Source organism: Ceratosolen solmsi, unplaced genomic scaffold (genome assembly GCF_000503995.2).
Source record: "Ceratosolen solmsi marchali unplaced genomic scaffold, CerSol_1.0 scaffold35, whole genome shotgun sequence".
Taxonomy (NCBI): Eukaryota; Metazoa; Arthropoda; class Insecta; order Hymenoptera; family Agaonidae; genus Ceratosolen; species Ceratosolen solmsi.
The window spans coordinates 1,644,241-1,668,384 of record NW_011948423.1 but is presented as its reverse complement, the minus strand read 5'-3'; the positions used below and the strand labels follow the sequence as shown (position 1 = coordinate 1,668,384).

General features: G+C 24.8%; 2 protein-coding genes across 2 annotated transcripts in view; one reads left to right on the top strand and one right to left on the bottom strand.

Annotated features, from left to right (window-relative positions):
• The window catches only part of LOC105362115 (trehalase), a 95,215-nt gene extending 79,492 nt beyond the window's left edge, over positions 1–15,723 (top strand). The window contains exons 9-10 of the mRNA XM_011499464.1: positions 12,738–12,894; positions 15,152–15,723. Coding sequence (XP_011497766.1) covers positions 12,738–12,894; positions 15,152–15,249 — 255 coding nt within the window. The 3' untranslated portion in view covers positions 15,250–15,723. The remainder of the gene's footprint in view (positions 1–12,737; positions 12,895–15,151) is intronic.
• Positions 15,570–24,144, bottom strand: part of LOC105362381 (B9 domain-containing protein 1) — a 17,133-nt gene continuing 8,558 nt past the window's right edge. Inside the window, exons 4-5 of the mRNA XM_011499820.1 lie at positions 22,667–22,785; positions 15,570–15,670 (exon numbers count right to left, since the gene is read on the bottom strand). Coding sequence (XP_011498122.1) covers positions 15,570–15,670; positions 22,667–22,785 — 220 coding nt within the window. The remainder of the gene's footprint in view (positions 15,671–22,666; positions 22,786–24,144) is intronic.

Here is a 24,144-nt window from a genome sequence, read left to right as displayed (position 1 = left end):
ACATTAATTTGTAATAAATAATATTTAATGCAACACTGTAGTGCTTAATATCAAAATCATAAAAATTCAAACACATTTATTTGAAATAATAGTAAGTAATGTCCTTCAAATATAGTACATACGTATGAGCTATCGTATGTCATTAATAAATGTTAAAATCTACATAAAGTAATACTATTAAGATTCTATCTAAGGTATAAATTTTAATTTTTAATTGTTGAAAAATAGACTAAATCTTTGAAGATTTGTGACGATTAAAAACAATTTCACAGATACTTCTTGTTAATAGAGCAAAATTTAAAATTAACAGTGCACAATACGAATATAGAATAAATTACATTCTTATAATAAAAGAAAAATAAAAAAATACACGTAAAATTGCATTCGTGTAAATTTACATCGTATACATACATAAATAATGAGAGAAAGTTAGTTCGGACAGTGTATAATAATGAATATAAAAAAGAGAAGTGTATAGAATAGATCAATTATAATGAAATTAACCACACAAAATCTCTACAGTTGAGAATTAGTCTTCTCGCGATAATGGGTAGTAAGACGAGGCTACTTTAGTTGTATTTTACGCAAATCTATCATGTGTTGTGCACAGACCGTAAACGAAATTCGCTTAAATTGTCATAACACAGATAAAGAACTGTGGCATATAAACGATACCCACCAACCACACGCGGAACTATTATTGTGAATGTTGCAAGAAGTTGTGTAAAAAATATAAAGGAGGAGCATTATAATTTGTCATAAGCACTATTTATAAGATAATGATGTAAATAAGACGGATATTTATAATAGGACTAAGCGAGAATTGAATTAACAACATGTTAGTAATATCTGAGAAATTTGAAATACTTGAAAATTATTAAATAATTTTATATTTTATTGGCTTTTTCCTTGATTTTACAATTAATATTTACATAATCAATTTTTGCAAATGTATATTCTTTTTTCTTACTTTGTTTTTGAAATTACTGAGACAATTGCCATTCTTCGTCTATCAATAATTTCAACCATTGTTCAATCAAGACTAGAACTTTAAAAATAACCACATAAAAATATATACACAAAGGTATTATTTACTTGAATCGTCACAAAAACTTTGTTACATATAAAACAATAGTTTCGCTATATAATTAGTATTAATACAGTGACATTTATTCTCATATATTTATGTACATTATCGTAAGTAGTAAAATCAATTTAGATTTTTCGAAATTAAAATATATTAACATAGATAGATAGCACAAACAGAAAAATCTTCGAAATTTACTATAAACAAATAAATCATATTAATACTGTGTAATAAAAAAATTTGTAAATTTCAAGCATTAGTTCTATGTTAAATTTGGAAAAATTGAATTAAAAAATTTTAAATAAGAAACATATATACATAGTCGACAATAATTATTTATGGATATACGTTTAGCTACATAATTGTAGAAATTTTTGCTACAGCCAGATATTTATAATTAATAATTATTGACAAATAATGTACATTAATAATAATATTAAGAACATTAAGATGAAATCATAATAAAATTGTATATGATATGAGAATATTCTATTTTTAATTAATAAAGTTTCGATAAAATGAATTTATTTTTAAAGAAGCTTTTTAAAGATAAAACTTTAAATTCTTAGGTTCTGAGTAATGGTGTAGTAAATGTATAGAGAAAATCAACCTATGGACTCTAACTTTAATTTATAGTTTTCTTTTAGACAGCCCTTGCATATAAAATAGTTATCACTGAGCTTTTAATTTCACGTTTATTTAATAAAACTTAATGAATTATAAAATGAAAAAGTTTAAATTAATTTGAGTAATTCTTTGTTAATTATGCTGAAATGATGATTTATTTAAAGGTAAGACCTAGAAAATTATACAATGAACATGTCGGCAAATTTTATCAATACTATTGTTTGTAATTGTACAAGTCGAAGCATATAATACATTTAAAAGGTAAATTTTATTTGGCCAATTATTAAAATAGAGATACACGCTATAAATATTGCGAGTACTGGAATTTAATTAAATTGAATAGAGTGAAATAAAAATTAAATAATTTCTTTGAAAAGCATCATTCATTTAGAGCATTATTATGGAATGTAAGTGCTCGATTACATTTCATTTAATCTAATAATTGTTTGGAAATCATAAAATTATCGACTATAACAAATTTTTTTTTATTAAATTGAATTAATATATACGGCATCCTTACTGAACTTATTTAATTTCTCTTATAATTTTATATTTTTCATTGTAATTAAGTAAATAATATGATATATCTTGTGTTATTTTTCTTTCACATATAATCTATAAATTATCTTCACTAAAATAGAATAGAATGAAATAATATGGAATTTAGTACGAATAGCTTAATATAAAGTAAAAATAAAGTATTTGTAATTTTAATAATCGTAGTATTAATTTTCGAATTTCGTCCAAACGTTTTTGCAATTTTATTATTAAAATTAATATCCTTTTTACAATTATTTTAATTTTCTAATTTATAAAAATTAATCACATATCCAGTTCTGACTATTTTTTAAGTTAATGAAATATTATATCTTTACATAATTTTAGACAATTTTATGAATAAAAATGTCGGTACCAATATAATAATATAAAATATGCATACATGGATAAACAAAAATATTTAAAAATATACATAGAATGTTGTAAAAAACATTTTGGAAATTTTTTATTAAAGTTGTTTAAACTATAATAATAGCATATATTTGGATATTGAAAATATAAATTTATTTTTTTTGTAAAAGAAGAAAAATTAAAAAAGTAAAATTATGTCATAAATCAATGTTGCACAGAAAAATTAGATTTTTTTATTTGAAACGATAAACTTGTGATTATTGCTAAGCCCTATAAGAAGTTGAGTAAAAATAAAGTTAAGTATTGCTTATGCTTAAAGTAACTAGAATTAATTTATCCTGAAGCAATTGCAATTTAGAGTGTTGTAGAATACATTATAGTTAATTTTCTAAATTCTTATTTTTTAGTTTTTTACTTTTGTCTGTTTGTCTGTCTGTCTGTCTCTCTCTCTCTCTCTCTCTCTCTCTCTCTGCATATATATATATATATATATATATATATATCATTAAATTTATTAATTCAATCTCTTTATATTTTTGCATTTCTTTATTTCTACTTAGAGATAATATTTTTATTCTGCGCATATTTTAAAGAAAACTAAGCCATAGTTATTTTGTGAATTTACGTTTATTTAATGCATCGTTTTTCTTTCTTCGTTCTTAAAGTTCCGAAAATCAAGGAAAAACTCAAAGATATATTAAGACATATAGAATCAGCATATTTGATAAAAACATTAAAGAACACGAAGTAGAACAATGTAAGAAGTTAACTATCAATAGGAAGATAATCATTAGATTTATTTTCTGAAGTCACAAAGCCTTTCTACGAACAATTTATCTAATCAATATCTTTCATCTTTGCTAAGTACCTACGGCGTTCTGTAAAAGTGAAAATTAATGCTATCTAATAAGTTTATGAATCAACGATGTGTATTGTAGAAATCTTGGAATTAACTTTTTCTTTTCTTTTACTTTGTATAATGTAGCGGATTAATTCCGCATTCCTTTTACTCACTAATTACATGTTTATTACTGTTGACTGTATATTAAATGACACTCTATGTGATATTATAAAACTTATTAAAAAGAAATTTTCTACGTATATACACACATAAATTCATAATTATATGTATGAACTAAATTGATAGATATTTATTATCTTTTATCAATGAGTAATTAATCTCTTATATTTTCATTACTTCAACGTACATTTATTAAATGCTTTTTTTTTTAATTTTACATATGAAAATTAAGTTCTAAATTTAATTTATAGTAAAAATTATATATTTTATAAGAATATTATTTGTAAATAAATATTGTAAGTTCATTTCAAATTTAGATTCACAAAATTAAGTTTTCCTAATACTATTCATTATATTCAATAGTATAAAATTTTTCTTAATTTAACCATTTAATGTACTTATTAAAATTCTAAAATTATTTTCTTTATATTGACCTGCATTTGAATTGGAGGATGATCAATTACATTCTATTCAACACAAAATTGTTAATTCATTTATGCAATGTAATTTTTTCACTCAAGTGCTTCTTTCTACTAATTTATAATCCAATTCAACCTGTTCTATCTCTACTTATCCTGCCCTACTCTACTGAAAGTTGTAATTAACTAGATGCTACCCTACTTTACTAGGCCCGTACCTAATAAATATACCTACCTAGAGACCGATAGAAATACCCAAATTTACAAACAATACTATTTTTCTATAACTTTATAATTTAGGAAACAGTGAAAGCTTATTTCTTTTACACTAAAAAAAACAATATTTAATCTAAGGATTTTTTCACAGTTATACAATAAAAGACATAAATAATAGATAAAGTTGTTCTTATTTCAACGATAATATTCATTATTAAAACACTAAACTAAATTCAAGCTCTTAGCGAAAGGAAATTTCAGATTTATAAAAACATAAGATTCCGTATTTGCTTAAGTGTACTTTCTTTTTTTAATGATATTTCAATTCGTTACTGAATTTTATAAAATTTTGCTCAATATACGAACAGAAATTATCTTTTATACATTACAGAAATAGTATTTTATATTAAGTTAATACATTTAAGCAAAGTAATTACCCTCCCATTCTGTTTACTTACCTTCTGCACCACATATCGACCATTATAATCCATTTAATTATAACTACATATACATATATACGTATATATATATTTATTTATATTTGTAATCCATACCAGAAATGGACCATAAATTTGTTCATTTATTTCTGTTTAGTGTAGCTTGAATCGCTTTATAATTTAAAAATGAAATTATTTGAATTTAGTACATCTATATCAATGGTACTCTCGAGATATTTTCAAATGCATTTTTCAAGTACTTTATGCACTTTACTCCACTTCACTAATCTCTTCAATGCAGTATTGATGGTAAAACTAATATCTCATCCACTAACTAATTGCGCAAGTTAAGATAAATTACGACGTTTGGTTAAATATCATAGATTTGTCTTAATTTGCAATGAAACTACTTTTAAATCACGTAAAAGAAGCATTTTATTTGTTTACGTATAAATTTATTGGTATTAATATTATTTTTAATATTAATTCTTATCACATTAAAAAATTCTAAGTTTCATAATTATAATGGAATTTTAGCGATTTTTAATAATGGCAGTCTACTTATGGGAACAAACCTGTAATTAATTCATTGAATATCGAGTTTAATCATATTGCATCTAATCTGTTTTCTAATGCCTTTTAACTTCTAACATTCGTATATTATAATCAATGTTTCTCGTGTTTATCGGTCTTCTCAATAAAGCTGAATATCTATTAAGTTTTTAAACCTTCTCTCTTTGTCTTATTTAAATAATTTATTTACAATTTATATACAATGATGAGAAATAAGGAAACAATAAATTATTGCAATAACATGAATAAAAATAAAAATTGAAATAAAAATTTTTCAAACTATGATTATCAATCGTATAATCTCTTAAATCGTCAGCATTTATTAAAATATTATTCATTAAAAATGTAATTGACTTAGTATTAACATTCATTCAATTTACAGAATATGTTTATACCAACAAAAATGGCGAAACACATATTGCCATTGATTGCCATTAGATTCCAATTATAATCTAATAATCTTCATTCTTCTTTTCACTCTTTTAGTCAACTACTATATGGTAATATCTCTAGAAATATATACTGATTTTATCAGCTATGTATAAATTACAATTATTTAATTACATATATTTAATAAGCCATTTTTCAATTTAATTACAAAACTTAAATTCCAACAACTCTTGAATTTCTCAACTTTGAGTATATTATGAAAACACCTAAAAAAGAAAGGCTTGAAGATATTGGGATATTGTATTTTATTTCAAAAGTATATCAACATATATCATTGGATATATTTTGACAAACTCGAGTTATAGTTGAAGTTTCTCCAATGGAAGCTTTATGTGCACTGCTTTCCATATATGCAAACAACACATAAATCATTAGAATCTAAAATATCGATACCTTTCATTTGCAATGCATCATTATTTAGACAATGCCCATAATTTATTCACACCGTTATACTATTAAATTAATAATAAACTTAACTTTCTTTGTATAAATTTGCACTAGAAAGCAAAACACATATATAAATAAAACTGCACGTCTCCTACACATGTAAAATCTTATTATTGTCGATGTATATGCTTCATATTCATTAAATAATTATATATTTTAGCAACAATTTCATTGCTGTTTGTAACTTTTAACAGACACTGTAAAAACTCAAATTTTATAATTTTCTCCTTATTCTATCTTCTTTTTCATTTTTACACAATTGCTTAAGGATTTTTAAATTTTATCCATTGAATGCAATAAATTTCTAAAAAGCATTTTACAGATATAGAATTGTAGATTGAATTCCTCTTCATAAGGTATTTTTGAATTTCCGTTATATTGCCCATATATTCATATAAATTAATTTTTACTTTTTTAACTTCAAGAATAAGGTAATCCTTGATCCAGTAATATTTAGTATTTTGTTAGTAAAATTTCCTGCTATTTTTCTATTATTGCTTCTAAACACTTTGGAAGTGTTAAAAGCCATAAAAAATTTCATTTTTATCATATATGGTATTGAATTGTCCTATTGAAGTTCCTTCAATTTAATTCACGTAATTCTACAATTAACACATTTATTTATGCACTACGTATTAATTACTATGCAATTAAGTTTTGATAATTTTAAGAATTAACTTTCTAATTATTATATTAAAGTTTTTATCATACCATCGTTGCTTTTTTGAAGATTTATATTAGTTTTATAAAAACATAATAATTTATTACCTAATAGTGTTCTATAATTTTTCCAATCTTCTCAATATCCATTATAGAGAAACAAAATTATTCAAGCATAAAATAAAGGACAATCATAATTAATTTGAATTCTTTCTTATTAACTTCTCAAATTTAATTTTCTCATTGTTCCATAATATTTATTTGTAATATTTTAGAAATAAAAAAAATATATGTAAAATTAATTATATTAAAATTAGAAATTCAACTTTATATGTATAAAAATATACGGCTAATATATTTATCCTCAATAAGCTACTTTTCTTCCATACTTTCACACTTTTTTTTTTACCCGATTTAGACATTAAAATATTTCTAAGATTCTGATAGTTATTACTGTAATTATAAAAAAATCTACTATTTAATCTAATTAAATTTACAAAGTAATGTAATTATAGAGAAATTATTGTAATATTTTAGGAATCTTCTTTTATTAAAACATAATATTTATAAAATTTAATTTAAAATTTAATTGTATCGAGTTTTATAGTAAATTCATATCTATATATTATTTCCATTCATTATATATATTGATTTAATTAATTTTATTGTATAAATATATTTATATATTACGATTGTGATTACAACATTTATAGTTTTTTTTATTAAATATGTTTTGTAAAATTGTTAGAAAAACTAAATAACTAAATCTTATTGGGTTATTCTTAATTTATTATCTATATAATTGACTATTTTATAAATCTCAAATTCATTATAAAAATACATTTCAATTCATTTATATATAGAATGATACAGTATTATATTCTGTACAATAAATTGCTTTTTAATTACCTACACAGGCAGAACTAATAATTCACAGATAATTCTTATTGCTGAAACAATGTCAAAGAAAATTTAAATTATAATAATAACAAATCATTTGATTTAAAGATTAATCTGTGTCACGCCATAATGCAACAAAGTTTTTCTTAACAAGATAAGTAAATTTACTTTATTAACCTATTATTTACGTTAAATACATTTTTATAGAATTTACTAAAATAATTCTATATAACTGTGATAAAATTTAATTTTACTCATTTGTATTGGAATAATTGAATTATAATAATCTGAAAGTGCTTGCAATCATTCACTATGATTTCTATAAAAATATTGTAGTAATAGAATAGAATTATATTAATGAAAAGAATTTATTTTCAATTTTTAATATTTTTAATTATATCTAAAAAATTAATTTAAACCATAACTTGATAAATCCATTATAATTCTAGAATATAATATTAAGCGAATAAACGTATTATAAGTTTTAAGGATAATTATTTCTCTGTGTGATTGTAATTAAGTGAAATATGACAAAACTCTATTAGCCATAATTGATTTAAGCAATTGAAGAAAATTGGGTTCTAATAGTAGTTATGCTATTTTAATCATTTTGAAGAATATTATAATATTATATTTGATATTGCTGTTGAAAGATATTTTTATTATAGCCTTTCACCATTAAAATGTATTAAAAGTATTTAAGAATTTAATCGAAGAAATCTAATTTATTTTTTCTGATCAAAATTTGTTTATTTATGTTATATATTTAATGATAAAATTTTAATAATTGATTAAACTTATATAAAATTTTGTAGACTTGCAATTAAACGTTACATTATTAATTCATAATAGTTATTAAATTACTACCATATTTTCAGAGCTATATGGGATCCTCTTATTTTTTGCTCAATCATCTACTGATTATAATCAACGTTTCTTAAACATAACATCAATGTAACAATCACTTATGTATTTAATAAATAACATGAACTAATAATCAACATATAAACTTTCAGAATTGTAGTTAAAACTTTTAATTTAAAGCTAACAAGAATAATGATCGATATGAAATTACAGGCCTAAAAACAATTAATGAATTATTACATTAAATTTAATGTTTAAATATTTCCAAGTGACAAATTATAATATTCAAAGATAAATTTATGAAATATTTTTTAAAAAATATTCTTTATAAATTTAAATAAATAGGGTTATAAAATATTAGTAGAAATTGTTATAAGTATTGCATAAATTATAAGTAAAAAAATAAGATTTAATAAATATTTAAATATTTATTTCTAATGAAATGGAAAGTTTATTTGAGAACTACATTATTGCTCCCGTTAACACATGTAATCTTAGTTAAATATACTTAATCTATGTATTCGACTGATCTGGATAAATCAATTACTCTATCAGTAAGAATAATAAATATTTCAGAAATTTGTATAGCTCATTAAACATAATGATATTGTAACTTGTATCTTTATATATCCATACTAACGCAAATGAATTGAAATTAAGACTGACAAAATGTGTGCAAATGAATGATAAAACAGTTTAAATTATGTTGAAAGTTCAGATTAGCACTATTTTATATAATGAATAATTTGTAAAATTAATGACTTTTATAATATCCTAAATTATGATGCTTTAAGGAATCGTCGTACTTTTGAATTATTTAAACGCAAATAAAAATTATATCTTAATTTTATGTACGTAAAAAGTAATTAATATTACACACTCTTATTAATGTAGCACATCCTATATGTAAGAATTAGCTTTTAAAGAAAAATACGGGACGAATTTATTATTTTATATTACTCAAAATTAATTATCGAATTATATTTACCAGTTTTATAAAATTATCAGCTATAATGTACTATTCAAATTTATGTCTATTAAAGTTAATGAAATACTATTTGGCTTGTTTGAATTGTAAAGTAAGTTTTATATATATATATATATATATATATTTTAAATCTATTTATACAAAAAACTGTTATGTTACAATTTATGTTAAAATACTACTGTTTATATTAAAATTCGTAACACTTATAGAATAATTTAGCTGAAAGAAAGGTATTATCCAAATAATATTTCAATCCTTACAATGGAAATTTATATAAACACTTAATAATAATTGCTAATTCATATCATTTATAGGACATTCATCATACTTAATAATTTAATTCTATTAATAATTTAAATATTAGTTAATTAATTATTAAACATAATGTATTATATAAATGTAACAAATACTGAGAATTACCCATGGTGTTTGATCAATGTTTTTCAAACTATTATTAAAAGATTATTTCCCTAAATAAAATTAACGAAGAATTTAGAAATTAAATATCTATCATTTTTATATTAAATAGATATTGACCGTGAAAATGTAATACCTTATAAAAGAACCAAAAACAAGTGTATATATGTTACTAAACAAATATAATAAATTAAAATATTAATATTTAATACACTAATTTAGTTTTTAAATAATAATTCAATTTAATGTATATTAAATTTCTATCATTTTTTATATTTATATATAATTGGACAATATACTGGACAAACACTTATTTTAACATATTGATAATTGCATCTAATAAATTGATATATTACATTCATATATTCAAGGCCAAACCATTTATTGACTTCTTTGATATATTCCTTTTCAGCTGGTATAGACTCAGGACTTGCATCATTTGAAATAGTTACCAACTCCGGCATTTTAACAAAAAGTTACGTCTGCTGATAAAAATAGCTATTCCAACTGCAATTTCCGCTCAAAACAATAAAATGATAATTAATATTATTACCACAAATATTCATCGGTGAAGCTCCCAATTCTATCATTTTCTCTTTCCTCCAGCCTCATTTAACCTTTATATTACTATAAATATGCAATACTGTGTAGTGTTCTAGTACGGAGAATGGAAATGCGAAGGAAAAACAGAATCGGTACAAAAATAAGGAAAAAAAAAGATGCCCATAAAATATATATGACGTGAACAAATAGCGCGATAATAACCGAAAAATATTTACGCAAAAGTAAAGTAATAATTTTATACATGGACGCAGTCGTTCATCCCCCGACGTACAATTCCTCGAGCATTCACGTTCAATTTTGCACGCACTGTCTCACAACCTTGTAAGTTTACTTTCTCTTCTGTACTTGTCTCTGTAATTTGCAATCAACCTCAATAATCTCCGTTTACATAAGCATAAACAATTGCGCTTATGTTAGTGTGTCTCTCTCTCTCTCTCTCTCTCTCTCTCTCTGTGTGTGTGTGTGTGTCTTGTTTTCATCCAACGAGTAGAGAAAAAAGGGAGAAAACGTTATATGTGTAGTAATGTAGTTTGCACCTTTGATACTCATATAACATACTAAAATGCTTGGTGAATGAACTTGTAGCAAGACTTTCTACCACTCAGATTTTTCACCTTATTATATACTATTATATTATATATATATTATATACTACTCGTTATATATTTATAAACTATTAATGCACAATAGTTTGAAATTTCTTTAAAATCAGAATTTTCGTTAAGCAGTTATTTTATTGTTCACTACAAGCAAAAATGTTCTTACATATTTTCTTTGAAAAAAAATTGGTTCATTAATTCTTAACACCTATTCTTATAAAATACATTTGAAAATTCATAAAAATTGAGTTACTGTTAAATAATAATGTTTTCTCGATCATTTAAATAAAGAGAGCATTTAAACAAAGGTAACATAAAACATTTAGCGTAAAATAAAATTTTATGTTATCAACTTTATATTTTAATACTCTTCAAATGTTCTACAATTTCCAATTATAAAAATTATAAAAATTATAAAAATTATAAAAATTATACCATTTAAAAAAATCTGATATTTTATATTAATTTCTTTCACAATTTATTTCAAACAATTTTTATCATGCGCGAATAAGTAGCTGATAATATCTATCTTAATCTACATTATGAAAATAATTTTTAGAAAAAAATGTTTAATCGTTGTATAAAACTCGACTAATATAATATATTTTATAAAATTTAAATATATGTATTCTAATTTGATATCAATTGTAAATTATAGATATTCATAATTAATATAACAATGTCAATTATCTTAAATATTCTGAATATTTATTAGATTACTGAGTTGCTATTTGTAAATTTCTATGAAACATAAACATTCCCAGACACACACACACGCGCGCGCGCGCACATACACACATATACACACACACACACATAAGCCCGCGCGCGCGTGCACTCGCGTTTACAATCATCATTAATAATGATTAACAGTCTAACTTAATTAATACAATTTAATTGATTTTTTCATTAGAATTAATTATACGTTTATCTTTATGTCAGAAATTTTATTTCATCTAATTTTAAAAATATATTTGAGATTTCTAATAATAGAAGTTAATATGTTTCTATTTCATTTAAATTTCTTCAAACTGACGAAAATATTATACTTATCAAAGACGAGAAAAATAAAAAATTCAGACAAATAAACTATTGAATTTAGAGCAAATATGCATGTAAACGTTTTGAAATAAGAAATAATCATTTAATGAAATATATTACTATAATATTTATTAAAGGAATAACCATTAGCTAATATGGATAATAAGTAATTTTGAAATAGTTGTGCGCCACATTATTGTAGATAATATATGATACTTTACTCTTATAAACAATGTCATTTCCATGAACGTACAAACCGAAATAAGCCTTACATAGATAAAGATTTTGTATGTAAAAAAATATTTTCGTCTATCGATTAAAGGGTTGGGGCGATTATGCGCATCTCTATTCTACTAAAGACAGAATTATAAGATAGTCTGTCTAGCCACAAAATGCATTCACATGAACATCATGGACCCCTCACATGCTAATGTAATTCAGGACAAAAGACTTGTAAAGAAAAGAAAGGAGTCAGAGCAATAAATCCTAATGTTCTGAATTTCATCCTTACGTTCCAGTACGATGCAACGCAGCCGGGACGTTTCGGCGGTGGTGGCGAGTACGACGTCCAGGATGGATTTGGTTGGACGAACGGCGTCGTCCTCCAGTTCCTCGACACCTACCCCTCGGCCCGATACGAATTCGAAGCCGACCGACATTCGGAGATGACAAACGGTAAGTACGACTTACTCAGACCGACATCTATTTGACCAAGAGTCGTTCGTTTCCCCCTCCACCCTCCATGGCCGTTACCGACCGACGAGCCATCAACATGCAATTCATCCCCCTTATGAAAAATGATACGTTTTTCCTGCATACGAGAAAGAAATGATTGAGTGTACGATGTATTTGATAATAATGCCTAGAAAATATATCCTGTGTATATGCTGCAAAGACTTTTGTTATTGAAGTCGACAACTGAACGGCACTGCAGAAAAGTTAAGTAATCCCCGTTTATGTGAAAAGATTTCTATGGCGACATTAAATTAAATTTTTCAGGTATATATTAAAAATGATGTGAAATTTAACCGCATTGATTTCCTCTCCTTGCATTATTAATTTTATTGTCCAATCCATAATAACCGCTTGTGTATTAAATAAAAAACAAAACAAAACAAAAAGTATTATTGGAAGATAATAAAAAAGTAAAAAGTACTCATCGAGTGCTTACACAGTGAATTTTATTAACTTTTTGAAGTATACAATTAACCGGGATTATTTGCATAGGTTCTTTATTAATAAATTTTTGTATTTGTTTTATTGTAATTTAAATTTTTTATAAAATCAATTATCGAATCGATGAAATTTTCTGCTTAAAAATACAAGGTTTTATATTTAACTGGTGGGACTTGGTAAATATATAAAAAATAAACTCATCAAAGTAGATCATCAAACTATCTTGAAATAAGACGAAAAGAATTTGAAACTCTCTAGGCACTGATTTTATTAACGATCCTAGCTGTAGAAAAAGAAGAAAAATATTCTAGCTCACCCACTTTCACAAATCTTGTGGAGTGCAAAGTTTGAAAGAATAAAAGATGGAAAGAATATTTAAAGGGCGATACGATGTCTCTCATACATATTTTCTTTAAAATCTCTCATTTTCAAATACTAATTTCAATATATTAATAAAATAACCAAATAAATATATTAGAAATACGTTGATAATAATTATTGAATCTATATCGTAAAATTTTTGTTGTGCAAAAGTCAAAATTTTACTAAAAAACGTTTCTACGTAATAAATATTTGAATTAAAAGCTGATATTTAATTTTTCATTGAGGAATTTCATTCTATTTTTTACTTTTTTATAATTCATTTTAGAGAATCTACGGGGTAATAGTCAAATACAATGCTTTATCCAGCTATAAAATATCTTATAAATTTGTATTTCAGTACCACACTAATACCCAAATATTTTTTGTGACATTTTCTTTAAAATAGTTTAACACGGTATTAATAGGTTGAAACTTAAAAAATATCGATATAGTTATTTTTATACAAATACTTTATTCAACATAACGAAGATTAACTATTTATTGATGTATAATGTTAAATTAATTTATATAAATATTTTCATTACTGGTAATTTGTTATATTTATATAGAAGAAATTCTTAAAAGGAGTACAGGAAATAAGTAAACTATTACAAAATTTGTAAACCAAAAATGAATTATCCTTTAAATATTATTTAAAACAAATGATATGTTAACATCTGTAATATTTAAATATGTATAAATAGTAAAACGACTATACACTAATCAAAGTTTTAAGTCGCAGTTTGTAAGAAATAGAGCTTCGATTACATCTGGCGTTGTATGTACCGCTAAACTAGTCTTGCTAATATTTTACTTTTTTTTCGGTTTTGTAGATCTTATAAATAACTCTTTATCTCTCTTTTCTTTTTCTCGTTTACTCAACTTAAATACCAAAACTTATAAAATCTCTGATTGTTATCTACATCACGGTAAATTTGTACTTCACGCTTTAACAAATTTATGTTTAAACATTCTTGCTCTTTGCATTTACATTTCTACTTCAATTTTTCATATTTATTATATTTACTATAAATCTTTTTACTATGCAAAGTTTTGTTTTAAATCTGTATAATAAAACTTAAAAGATAATAAGTTATTTAAAATTAAATGTATACATAAATATCTTACCTTTTCTTTCCTTGTTTATCAGCTATAAATATCTAGGGAATTTTTTGTATCTTTTTATTCTATTTAATCTATTTTCATAAATTAAAGGATAATAATATTAAAACAAACAATTCTGATGTGCGACTTATGTTCCTCGACTTATAAAAGTTTTCTCACATAATTTATGTTATATTTTAACTCGATTATTTAAAATTAAAATAATCGTTTAGCATAAGTAATAAATATCTATACATATATATTAACGTTATGTATTTAAATTTTTCAGTTATCCATGTTCATGCCAGAATAGGACTTGGACACAACACGTCATCACATCATGTACGACCAATTTTGAAATCCATTTGGAGTCATTACTGTAAATAACAAGCTCGTTGAAGCAGAACAAAATTCGTCATCACACTAAGAAAGTATTTTGAAATGTGTCCGATGGATTAAAATGAAATACGATAGATATTTTAGTATTATTTATTCTATTAAACATTATTATTTTAAAGAAACCGTCTAGTCTCAGACAAGATTTCTTCTTAATATGTAATTACAATACAGAATATTACATACACATGCCGGCGCACCCACTCGCGTATTTACGTATATAATATTTTTGAAAGCGAGATATTGATTATTTTTCTTTTATGTGTTTTATAATTATTTCTATAAAGAGGAGATAAATATCATACAAAATGTTATCTCCATCGTTCTCCATTGTGAAATCCCAGTTGAAAAAAGTCCTTCAGTACAACATTAAATGTCAGATTGACAAATCCCTGAACCTTCATTCTTGTCACTGTAAAATATAAAAGTTATTAATGAAAAAAAATTGTAAACATATTAAAAACTAGGTATTGATTACCTATTTCAATAGGAATTTCAAATGTATTGATAATCTATTTTGCTATTGACAATAGTAATTTTAAATCATTAATTATAAGAAATCGTTGTAAGATTGTTCATATGGTTGTTTAAAATTTTTCGATATAATAAAGTTAATAGTAAAAATTTAACCAAAGTAAAAATTTAGTTTGGTTTTAAATGTCCTCAATTCCAATGGTTTCATATTATATAAATTAATTGAGATCGAATATCATTCCTTTTGTAATCAATATTAAATTATATTATAGGAATTTAAATAATATTCAATGCACTAGTTATATTACACTATTTATATTAATTATTTATTTAATTTTAATTCGAACTAAAAATTTAAATTAAAAAAATACTTTAGACTTTTTATCTTCATTATATTGCAATTCTATTGGTAAAATTTTGAATATAACCGATCGTTTTATTATTATCATTATCGATTAATTTATTAGTAATATTAGTAATTATTGAAAATTTATGAGTATCCAAGTGACAAATAATTATTAAATCGTTAAAATTTTTCCTACATATTAAAATGGTTATGAATATCGAAATTGATATATTTAGTTATATATTACAGAAAATTAAAACGAACGAATCAATTTATAATTATTAATATACAAATTATATTATATACAATAATATAATGAGAGTGAAAGAATATAGAATCATTTATTTCAATCATTTTTAAATTAGATAAAAATATCAGATATTATACAAGTTTCTTTCTCAAAAAAAAAAAAAAAAAAAAAAAAAAAAAAATGCTACAATGTAAAATGTCACGAAATTAGATCATCGATGAAAAGTAGTTTATTCTATTCAATACTCTGTAATTACATAATTAAAGGAAATAACTTGAAGTAAATTCCACTTAGTATTAGATGAACATTTTTTTCAATTTAGAATATATTGCAAAATGTTTTCAAATCCATTATAAATTATAATTATACATCTTATTTGCAAATCACTTTATGAGATAAATTTAAATACTTCATTATATTTATGTAATCATGTTTAAATTGAATTTGCAGTGAATTCGTTTGAAGCTTTAATTATATTTCAAGCTTCGTTTCACAGGAATTACATTAATGTTTATTTAAGAACAACAGTTTACAATTATAACATCGGAATTTTACCAATAAAAACATGAAACAAAGACTTTGGACTTTGCTTTACGTATTGTGATAATTAACTGTTGATATGGTATTTATTAAAAGTCTATGATACAACTCTTAAATAATTTTTATTTACATCGTCCCATTTAATTGTTTATCTTAAAATTCAATCAAATGTGATCATGGAGAAAAATATGCTTAAAAATTCATGTTTGCTTTAGTAATATCTCAATCACCAGGACCACTAATCTTCTTAATTAATCGAATGTCCCGACTGTTATAATTTTACAAATAGTATATTAAAAAATTGGCAGGTACCATAGCTTTTTGAATTATCCTGATCTTTGCTTATTTAGGTTTTTCCCTTTAGCAAAAGCTTTTAAGCTCGCCACATATGTATAAGAATGTAGAACAGAGAAAATTGAAGTGTCTATTCTACTTTAATATTGATATTTTTATTCCTCAATATTTTCTCTGATTTTCTTTCATATTTGTAAAAGCTTGGTAAATTCCGAGATCTAAGCTTTTATTAAGGTCCATTAGTTTTATTTCGATTCGAGTCAATATTTTCTATTAGACAATCTTGATAATATTATTAAGCCAAGATTGCATATCGTAGACCACATTCTAGACTACTAACGCTTTACTTTTGGATATAATTTAATAATTGTTAGCACATTAAGAGATATATAGACTTTTAATACAATAATTATTATAATGTCAAATAATATAATAGATAATATAAGATTATATCCAATAACTAATAAAATGCTGAGATACACGAAATAAAATTACTTGAGAGATTGCGGTATAAAAAGTCAGTGACTCTCATTACCTACAATCGATGAAAATAGTTGAACAAATCGAGCGCTTTAATTAGAGCGTTTCGAGTCTCCTATTTTAGCTATTAAAAATAAGGATATTGCAGGCTCGATAAATGTGCTAATTGCCACAAGTACGTAATTAAAATTTACAGCATAATTAATATAAGCATATGTTTATTATCATCAACTTTTTTAATATTTTTTAAATAGGCTATCCATTGCTTTTGAATTGATAGAATTGTTCAATATTAGTTTATACTAAACATGCCAACATAATGTCTACAACTTCAGGTGAAATTCCTTTCAATTTCAAATGTTTCTTGACAGATTTCCTCGAATTGAACGTAAGCATTATCTTCAGTCGGATTTATTTATGCCCTATGAAAGATAATAAAACAATGCCCTTTTCTAATAATAGCTTACTTTAATTTATTACAAACTGAATAAAGAATATTTTAGTTAACAATTATTGGCAAATAATTAAATTTTTGCGTTGGTCTATTTTAATTAAAGTCTATTTACGTTTTTATAATATTATCATGCAGTGAATGATATGTTGTTCTGTACTTATTAGCGTCTTCCAAAGAATTTAAATCTCATCTAAAGTACTTCGGAAATTCAATTGAAGATGAAACAAGAGACTGCAAAAAGGAAATTGACTTTAACTCCGTGTAAACTTATTTGCACAATATCCATCACTTGGATCAATCCATCAACAAAGAACAGCTTATCTTGCAATATATGGAAAAAGGTACATTCCAGGCTTGAACAGCAAATGAAATGATCGACGGTCGTACAAGATGCGTCAAGTCCGAGGCAATCCGGAGTACAAGTGTCCTGGCATTTTAAAGAGTGCGAGACACTGACGAGCTCCGCCACTTCCCCCGGAAGTTCCGCCGTCGCAGCTCAAGCGCAAATCCAAATCGGTATATCTTCCCACGATACATCTCTAAATCAATCATTCGTTTTATATTATCTCTTAGGAGACTTCTCTCTCTCTCTCTCTCTCTCTCTCTCTTTCTCTCCCTCCCTCCCGCACTCACACTTCAATTCTATCGTGAATGTTAATCGCTCTCAGCATCATCAACAATCGAATAAATCAAAATAAAAATACGATCTAACAAACTATGAATATTGGAATAATTATACTAATACATTGCGCAAAGAAAAAAGTTCTTCCCATGCATTATGTAAATTAAAAGAGAATCATTCAATTATTACAGATTAATATCTCATAATCCTACCTCACGTATTTATGTTCGATCAACATAATTCTTCTTAGATATAAAATACAGCAAAAATTTCATCCATATCCGTCGTCCAATAGGGAATGATTAAGAAAGGGGTGAATAATTTTAGACAGATCCGTAATTTCTAAGTGTTTATGAGAGCCGCGGCATCTGTACTTGCCCCCTATACTGAAATATCATACTTTTCATACTGAAATCACAATATCGTACTTTTTTTCTTGGATCAATTTCCATAGGTAAATCTTGCAGCATCAATCAGCTTCTCAATATTTCAGTTAATATTTCCTACACTTCTCCAAACATTAAGATAAAATCAATTAATTCGATACAATCAACATTACATCCACAAGCTCTTGTACTTTTATCATATGACAATCTCTTTTATCGCTCTTCTCCATAAAATTGCTTTAACCCGCTTTTATGTGTTTCTGGTCGAGATCCTGTCCTGATCGCACCGTAACCGAAGCGTACATCAATAAATAATTTTACACCAATTTAATTCGAAGAAATGGGGCAGACAATAATAATTAAAATTTTAATAATACGTGAATTAATCACAACTTATGATTTCAATAAATGATAAACTCTTCTAAAATATACATCCTTCAATTCGCATCACCTTGTATTTTATCTTCAACATAAATGTTTTGATAATTTTGAAGGATTTTAATTACACGTCACCGATGATAATTTATTGAATGAAAAATATGAAAAAATATACTTTTTAACATAGAAGATCTGAACGATATTAAGCCTAACTTATAAAAAAGTGAAGAATATTTTTATCATCGATTAGCCTAACGAATAATCGCTTATAATGTATAATTAATAAGTAAGATTTATTTAAAAGTATTTTCTAATATTTATTTATATTTATCTATTGTAAGTGTTAGTTAAATTGTTTCCTTCCCGCTATTCTAAATAATGAGTGTCTAACATATCAAAAGCATGATCTAGCAACGCGTCTTAATCAAAATGATCGTGACGTGGGCGTTTCACGACACACTATTAAAGTCAACATTTGTGCTAGTCATAAGTGAGCTAGTGAATATAAATTGTAATAAAATATATAAAAGCCATCGAGCATAAAAAAGATATAAGGCGAGATGAATTTTGATATCACCAACACTTACGCAGTAGCGTTGTATTACGGTGATACTTGCGATCGATCAATAAATCGCTGTAACACTTGCGATCATTTACTGCATCGTGCAATTATAGGAAGCGCAAACGTAATGACAGCGAACGCCCTCACAGAATTCAGTGTGAGACGTCATTAAAATAAAAACCCGATTGATACTCGAGAAAATGAAAAATATTCTCAATTATATAATATATAAGTGTCCGTCTAATGTCTCAAAAGGACGATATACAATTTGAATATTTTAAAAATATCTTCATCCGGAAATGTTAATTTTTATATTTAATTACGATATAGACAAAATACTGTAGTACGGTTATGTATTGATTATGAACTAAATGAAAATTCTTTAAATTGAAACAGGAATTTTATACTCATAAATTAGTTTAGTAGATAAGGATTTGAATTTATATTTTCCGCTATATATGAAAAGTTTTATCCGATTAATATGAAAATAGAGAGCAAAATAAAATCAAGCGATAATGAAATTATTATAAATAGAAAAGTTTATTATAATAAAAGTGACAATAAGCACTAAAGACAGTCATATGATATGTAATATCTTACGGCATTACAAATTTTATTCGCCATTAAATTATAAATTAATATAGAAATTGCAAATACATAATATGATTATTCTTAATATTAAGAAATTCTTGGCTATTATAAGCAAAATTGACAATCGAGAATGTTAAAATGTAACCATAAATATAATTATTAATAGCCCTTAATATTATATCCAATTAAAACATTCAATCAGTCAATTTCTAACTTCAAATTGATCTACTTTAACGATAATCACAATAATAACAATAAGCATTAATCGCAATTTTAATATACCTATAGCTCTATCAATGGCTTAAGTGTCTAATATAGTTTTAAATATTCAGGGTACATAAACTTTTTTATACAGTATCGTGAGAGTCCGTGATCATTAAAACTTTTTATTTACATTCCTATTTCCATTGAGAGTAGAGAATATACTATTGTGCATAGTCTATAAAACAATGGCTTTATAGTTTAACAGAATTTATAAGGAGTGTAGAATCGTTCAATAAATACTTGCTCAGTGATTATTCATCGATACATAATGTAAGTACAAAGCTATTCGAGTATATTTTCAGAAGAATAACTGTTCTTAAAATATGTTAAACATTTTCAGATAATACATTAATGTGAAACTTGTTTGTGCATTTTCGAAATAAAATTCACTGGACAGAAATATTAATAAATAAACGGGTATTTATTACAACTGTACAAATGCATTAATATTAGATTTACAATAAGTTGAAATGTCGATAAAAACTCGCATTTCATCTAGGCCAGTTCAATTAAGAGTTCGAGACTCATTTAATGCTTAGGAATTCGGCAATTGCAAAACAATAACGTAATTATCATAAAATAATAATTAATAATAGAGACGAGCTTCGGTTCTGTAAAAATGGAAATTTGTCTACCTAATCTTATTCCATAAAATTCCCTGACCTCCTTTTTATTTTAGATGGCATTATTTTCAAAATCGAATTCTTTTTCTCTCATTTTTTTTTTTTTTTTTTTTTTTTTTTTTTTTTTTAACAAGAAGTGACATGGCTGAGATGTTAATTCGATTAACATCTTATATTTCTTCCATTTGAGCATCTACAAACATTTTTAACTATTTATAGGAACTGTGCTCTATCTTCATTAATTTTAAACTATGTTTATTTTATATTTTCTCTCGTGGGTCTAAATATACATTGTCCTTATCTGTGCCAAGAATAATTGGTCTGAGGTTCGGATTTAAGCTGAAACGAAAACGAACTCGTGGCTTCTTTTTACGATTGACGGAACTTCCGATAGAAGTAATCGCTCCCTTTAATATAGTAAGGACACTTGTACTTGTACGGATTGCCTACGACTCCTCGCATCCTGCGCGACTTCCGATCATCCCGACCCTTTTTTCGGGTGTTTTACCTTTATTTCATTAATCGCTCATTTCAGTTACAAGCCTCTCTCTCTCTCTCTCGCACGCGCGTGCACGCGTAGAGACACAAATACTTCGTATACTTGAAGTGCAAATTTATATATATTTAGATACAAATTTATTGTTTGCACTGACAGATTATCTTGCTCGTAAAGACTACATGACTTATCAGAAAACTCGAAAAATGAAAAAGAACTGGAATGCCATCTGAAAAATTTTATGATCCGATTATTGAATTCTTTTATGACAAAATTAAGTCGATAATTCATATTTAAGAATCCAATAATAGGTATCGTGTATTCTTCTATCACAAATAACTCCTTCTTACATTAATAATAATAATAATTCATTTTTATATAAATATTTAAGTCGTTATCATCGGAGTAAGAAGAATCAAGATTATCAAAGAAAAAAGTAGAAGGAGCGTATCGTGCTAATAATAAAGAAATTTTTATTATTTTCATTCTAAATTCGGTAAAATCAACGAGAAATATTTAACTTGACTAATCGGTAAAAAATATTAATATAGCGATACGACAATGATCATGGTGCTTCAAAATTCAGCATTAATAATAAAATGAAGCAGACAATTATAAGGACATTTAATTTGAAAAAATAAACCTTACGTTCCCTCCCATCGCCGGTAGCAAGTATTCCAATGTCAATAAGCTCAGGCCTGCGTCCTGTGATCCAGGCTGCAAACTGTTGCAACAATGATGAAGACTCCGGTACGTACACTGCGATCCTGTTTGAGAATAAATCAGGAGTACACTGTGAGGGTATTTTCCAACGGCTATGCGAACACTTGATTCATGGAGGTGATTCGAGAGAAAATACAAAGTGAAAATTGAAAGCGAAGCCGAGACAAGTGGCGATTGATTTGTGTCTATATGAAAGAGAAAGAAAATAAGCGACATAGAGTGACAAATTAAAAGAAAATGAAAGAGAGACTGTAAGGGTATATGAGTTTGTTTGTATGAGTGTGGCTAACCGATAGAAAAAAGATATATATATATATATATATATAGATAGATAGATAGATAGATAGATAGATAGAGAGAGAGAGAGAGAGAGAGAGAGAGAGAGAGAGAGAGAGAGAGAGATTGTTTAAGCGAAAAAGAAAATTCCTTTCAATAACATTTAATTTATATTTTACATACGAATATAATGTTATTTGTTTATCTTTGAATGCTTTTATTATAATTTTTAAAATTTTGTTTTTCTATTAAATTATTATTTATTTAAAATAATCGTTAAAAATTTCAAATATTTTTTTATAAATTATAATTTTATTGTTTGTAGCCAAATTTTGTAGGAATTTTAATATACGACAATTATTAACTTCTTAATTGCATCAACATAGATGATAGTCAATACGTCATTTAAGTTTCTCAAAATTCAAACTTAACTTCAATTTTTCTCCAAAAAATTACGAATAACATTATAATAACAAATATAAATTAAGATTAACTATACACAAGTTTGGTAAATTTATAAGTTTTATGAAAGTTTTTTCATCTTCGTTGCAAAGACGGAAAATAATAAATCATACGATGTATAATTACGTTCTAAAGCTTGAAAACCAGAAATCATTTAACAATTGAATTAAGCCTATCAAAATGCAAATAAATAATATCAAATAAAAAGTATAGCAACCATTTTCTCTAGGAAATTATTACATTTAATTCGTTTATAAGAATAAAATTAGATATAATAAAACTTTATATAATAATAATAATAATTTTATAAATTAATAACTTTATAATTATGAAATATGAACTTTTTTTTTGATAAAAGCCAATGTAAGAAAAAAGAAAGTTTATTTCATTCACCTACGCACCTTATTTTGAAAATATAAGCTTTTGTATATTACATTTATATGAATATAAAAATATAATCGCTCAAAAATACTTTTCATGTATATGCATAATAAAAAATACTTGAGGAAGTATCAACACAAGAATGTTTAAAAAATTAAAATAAATAAAAAATATAATTTTATGTTTATATATTAAATATATTTTTATAGTTTCATTACGAATAAATATTATTGAGAATATTCATTTATTCGTTACTGTTACTATTATTATTACTATTATTATTA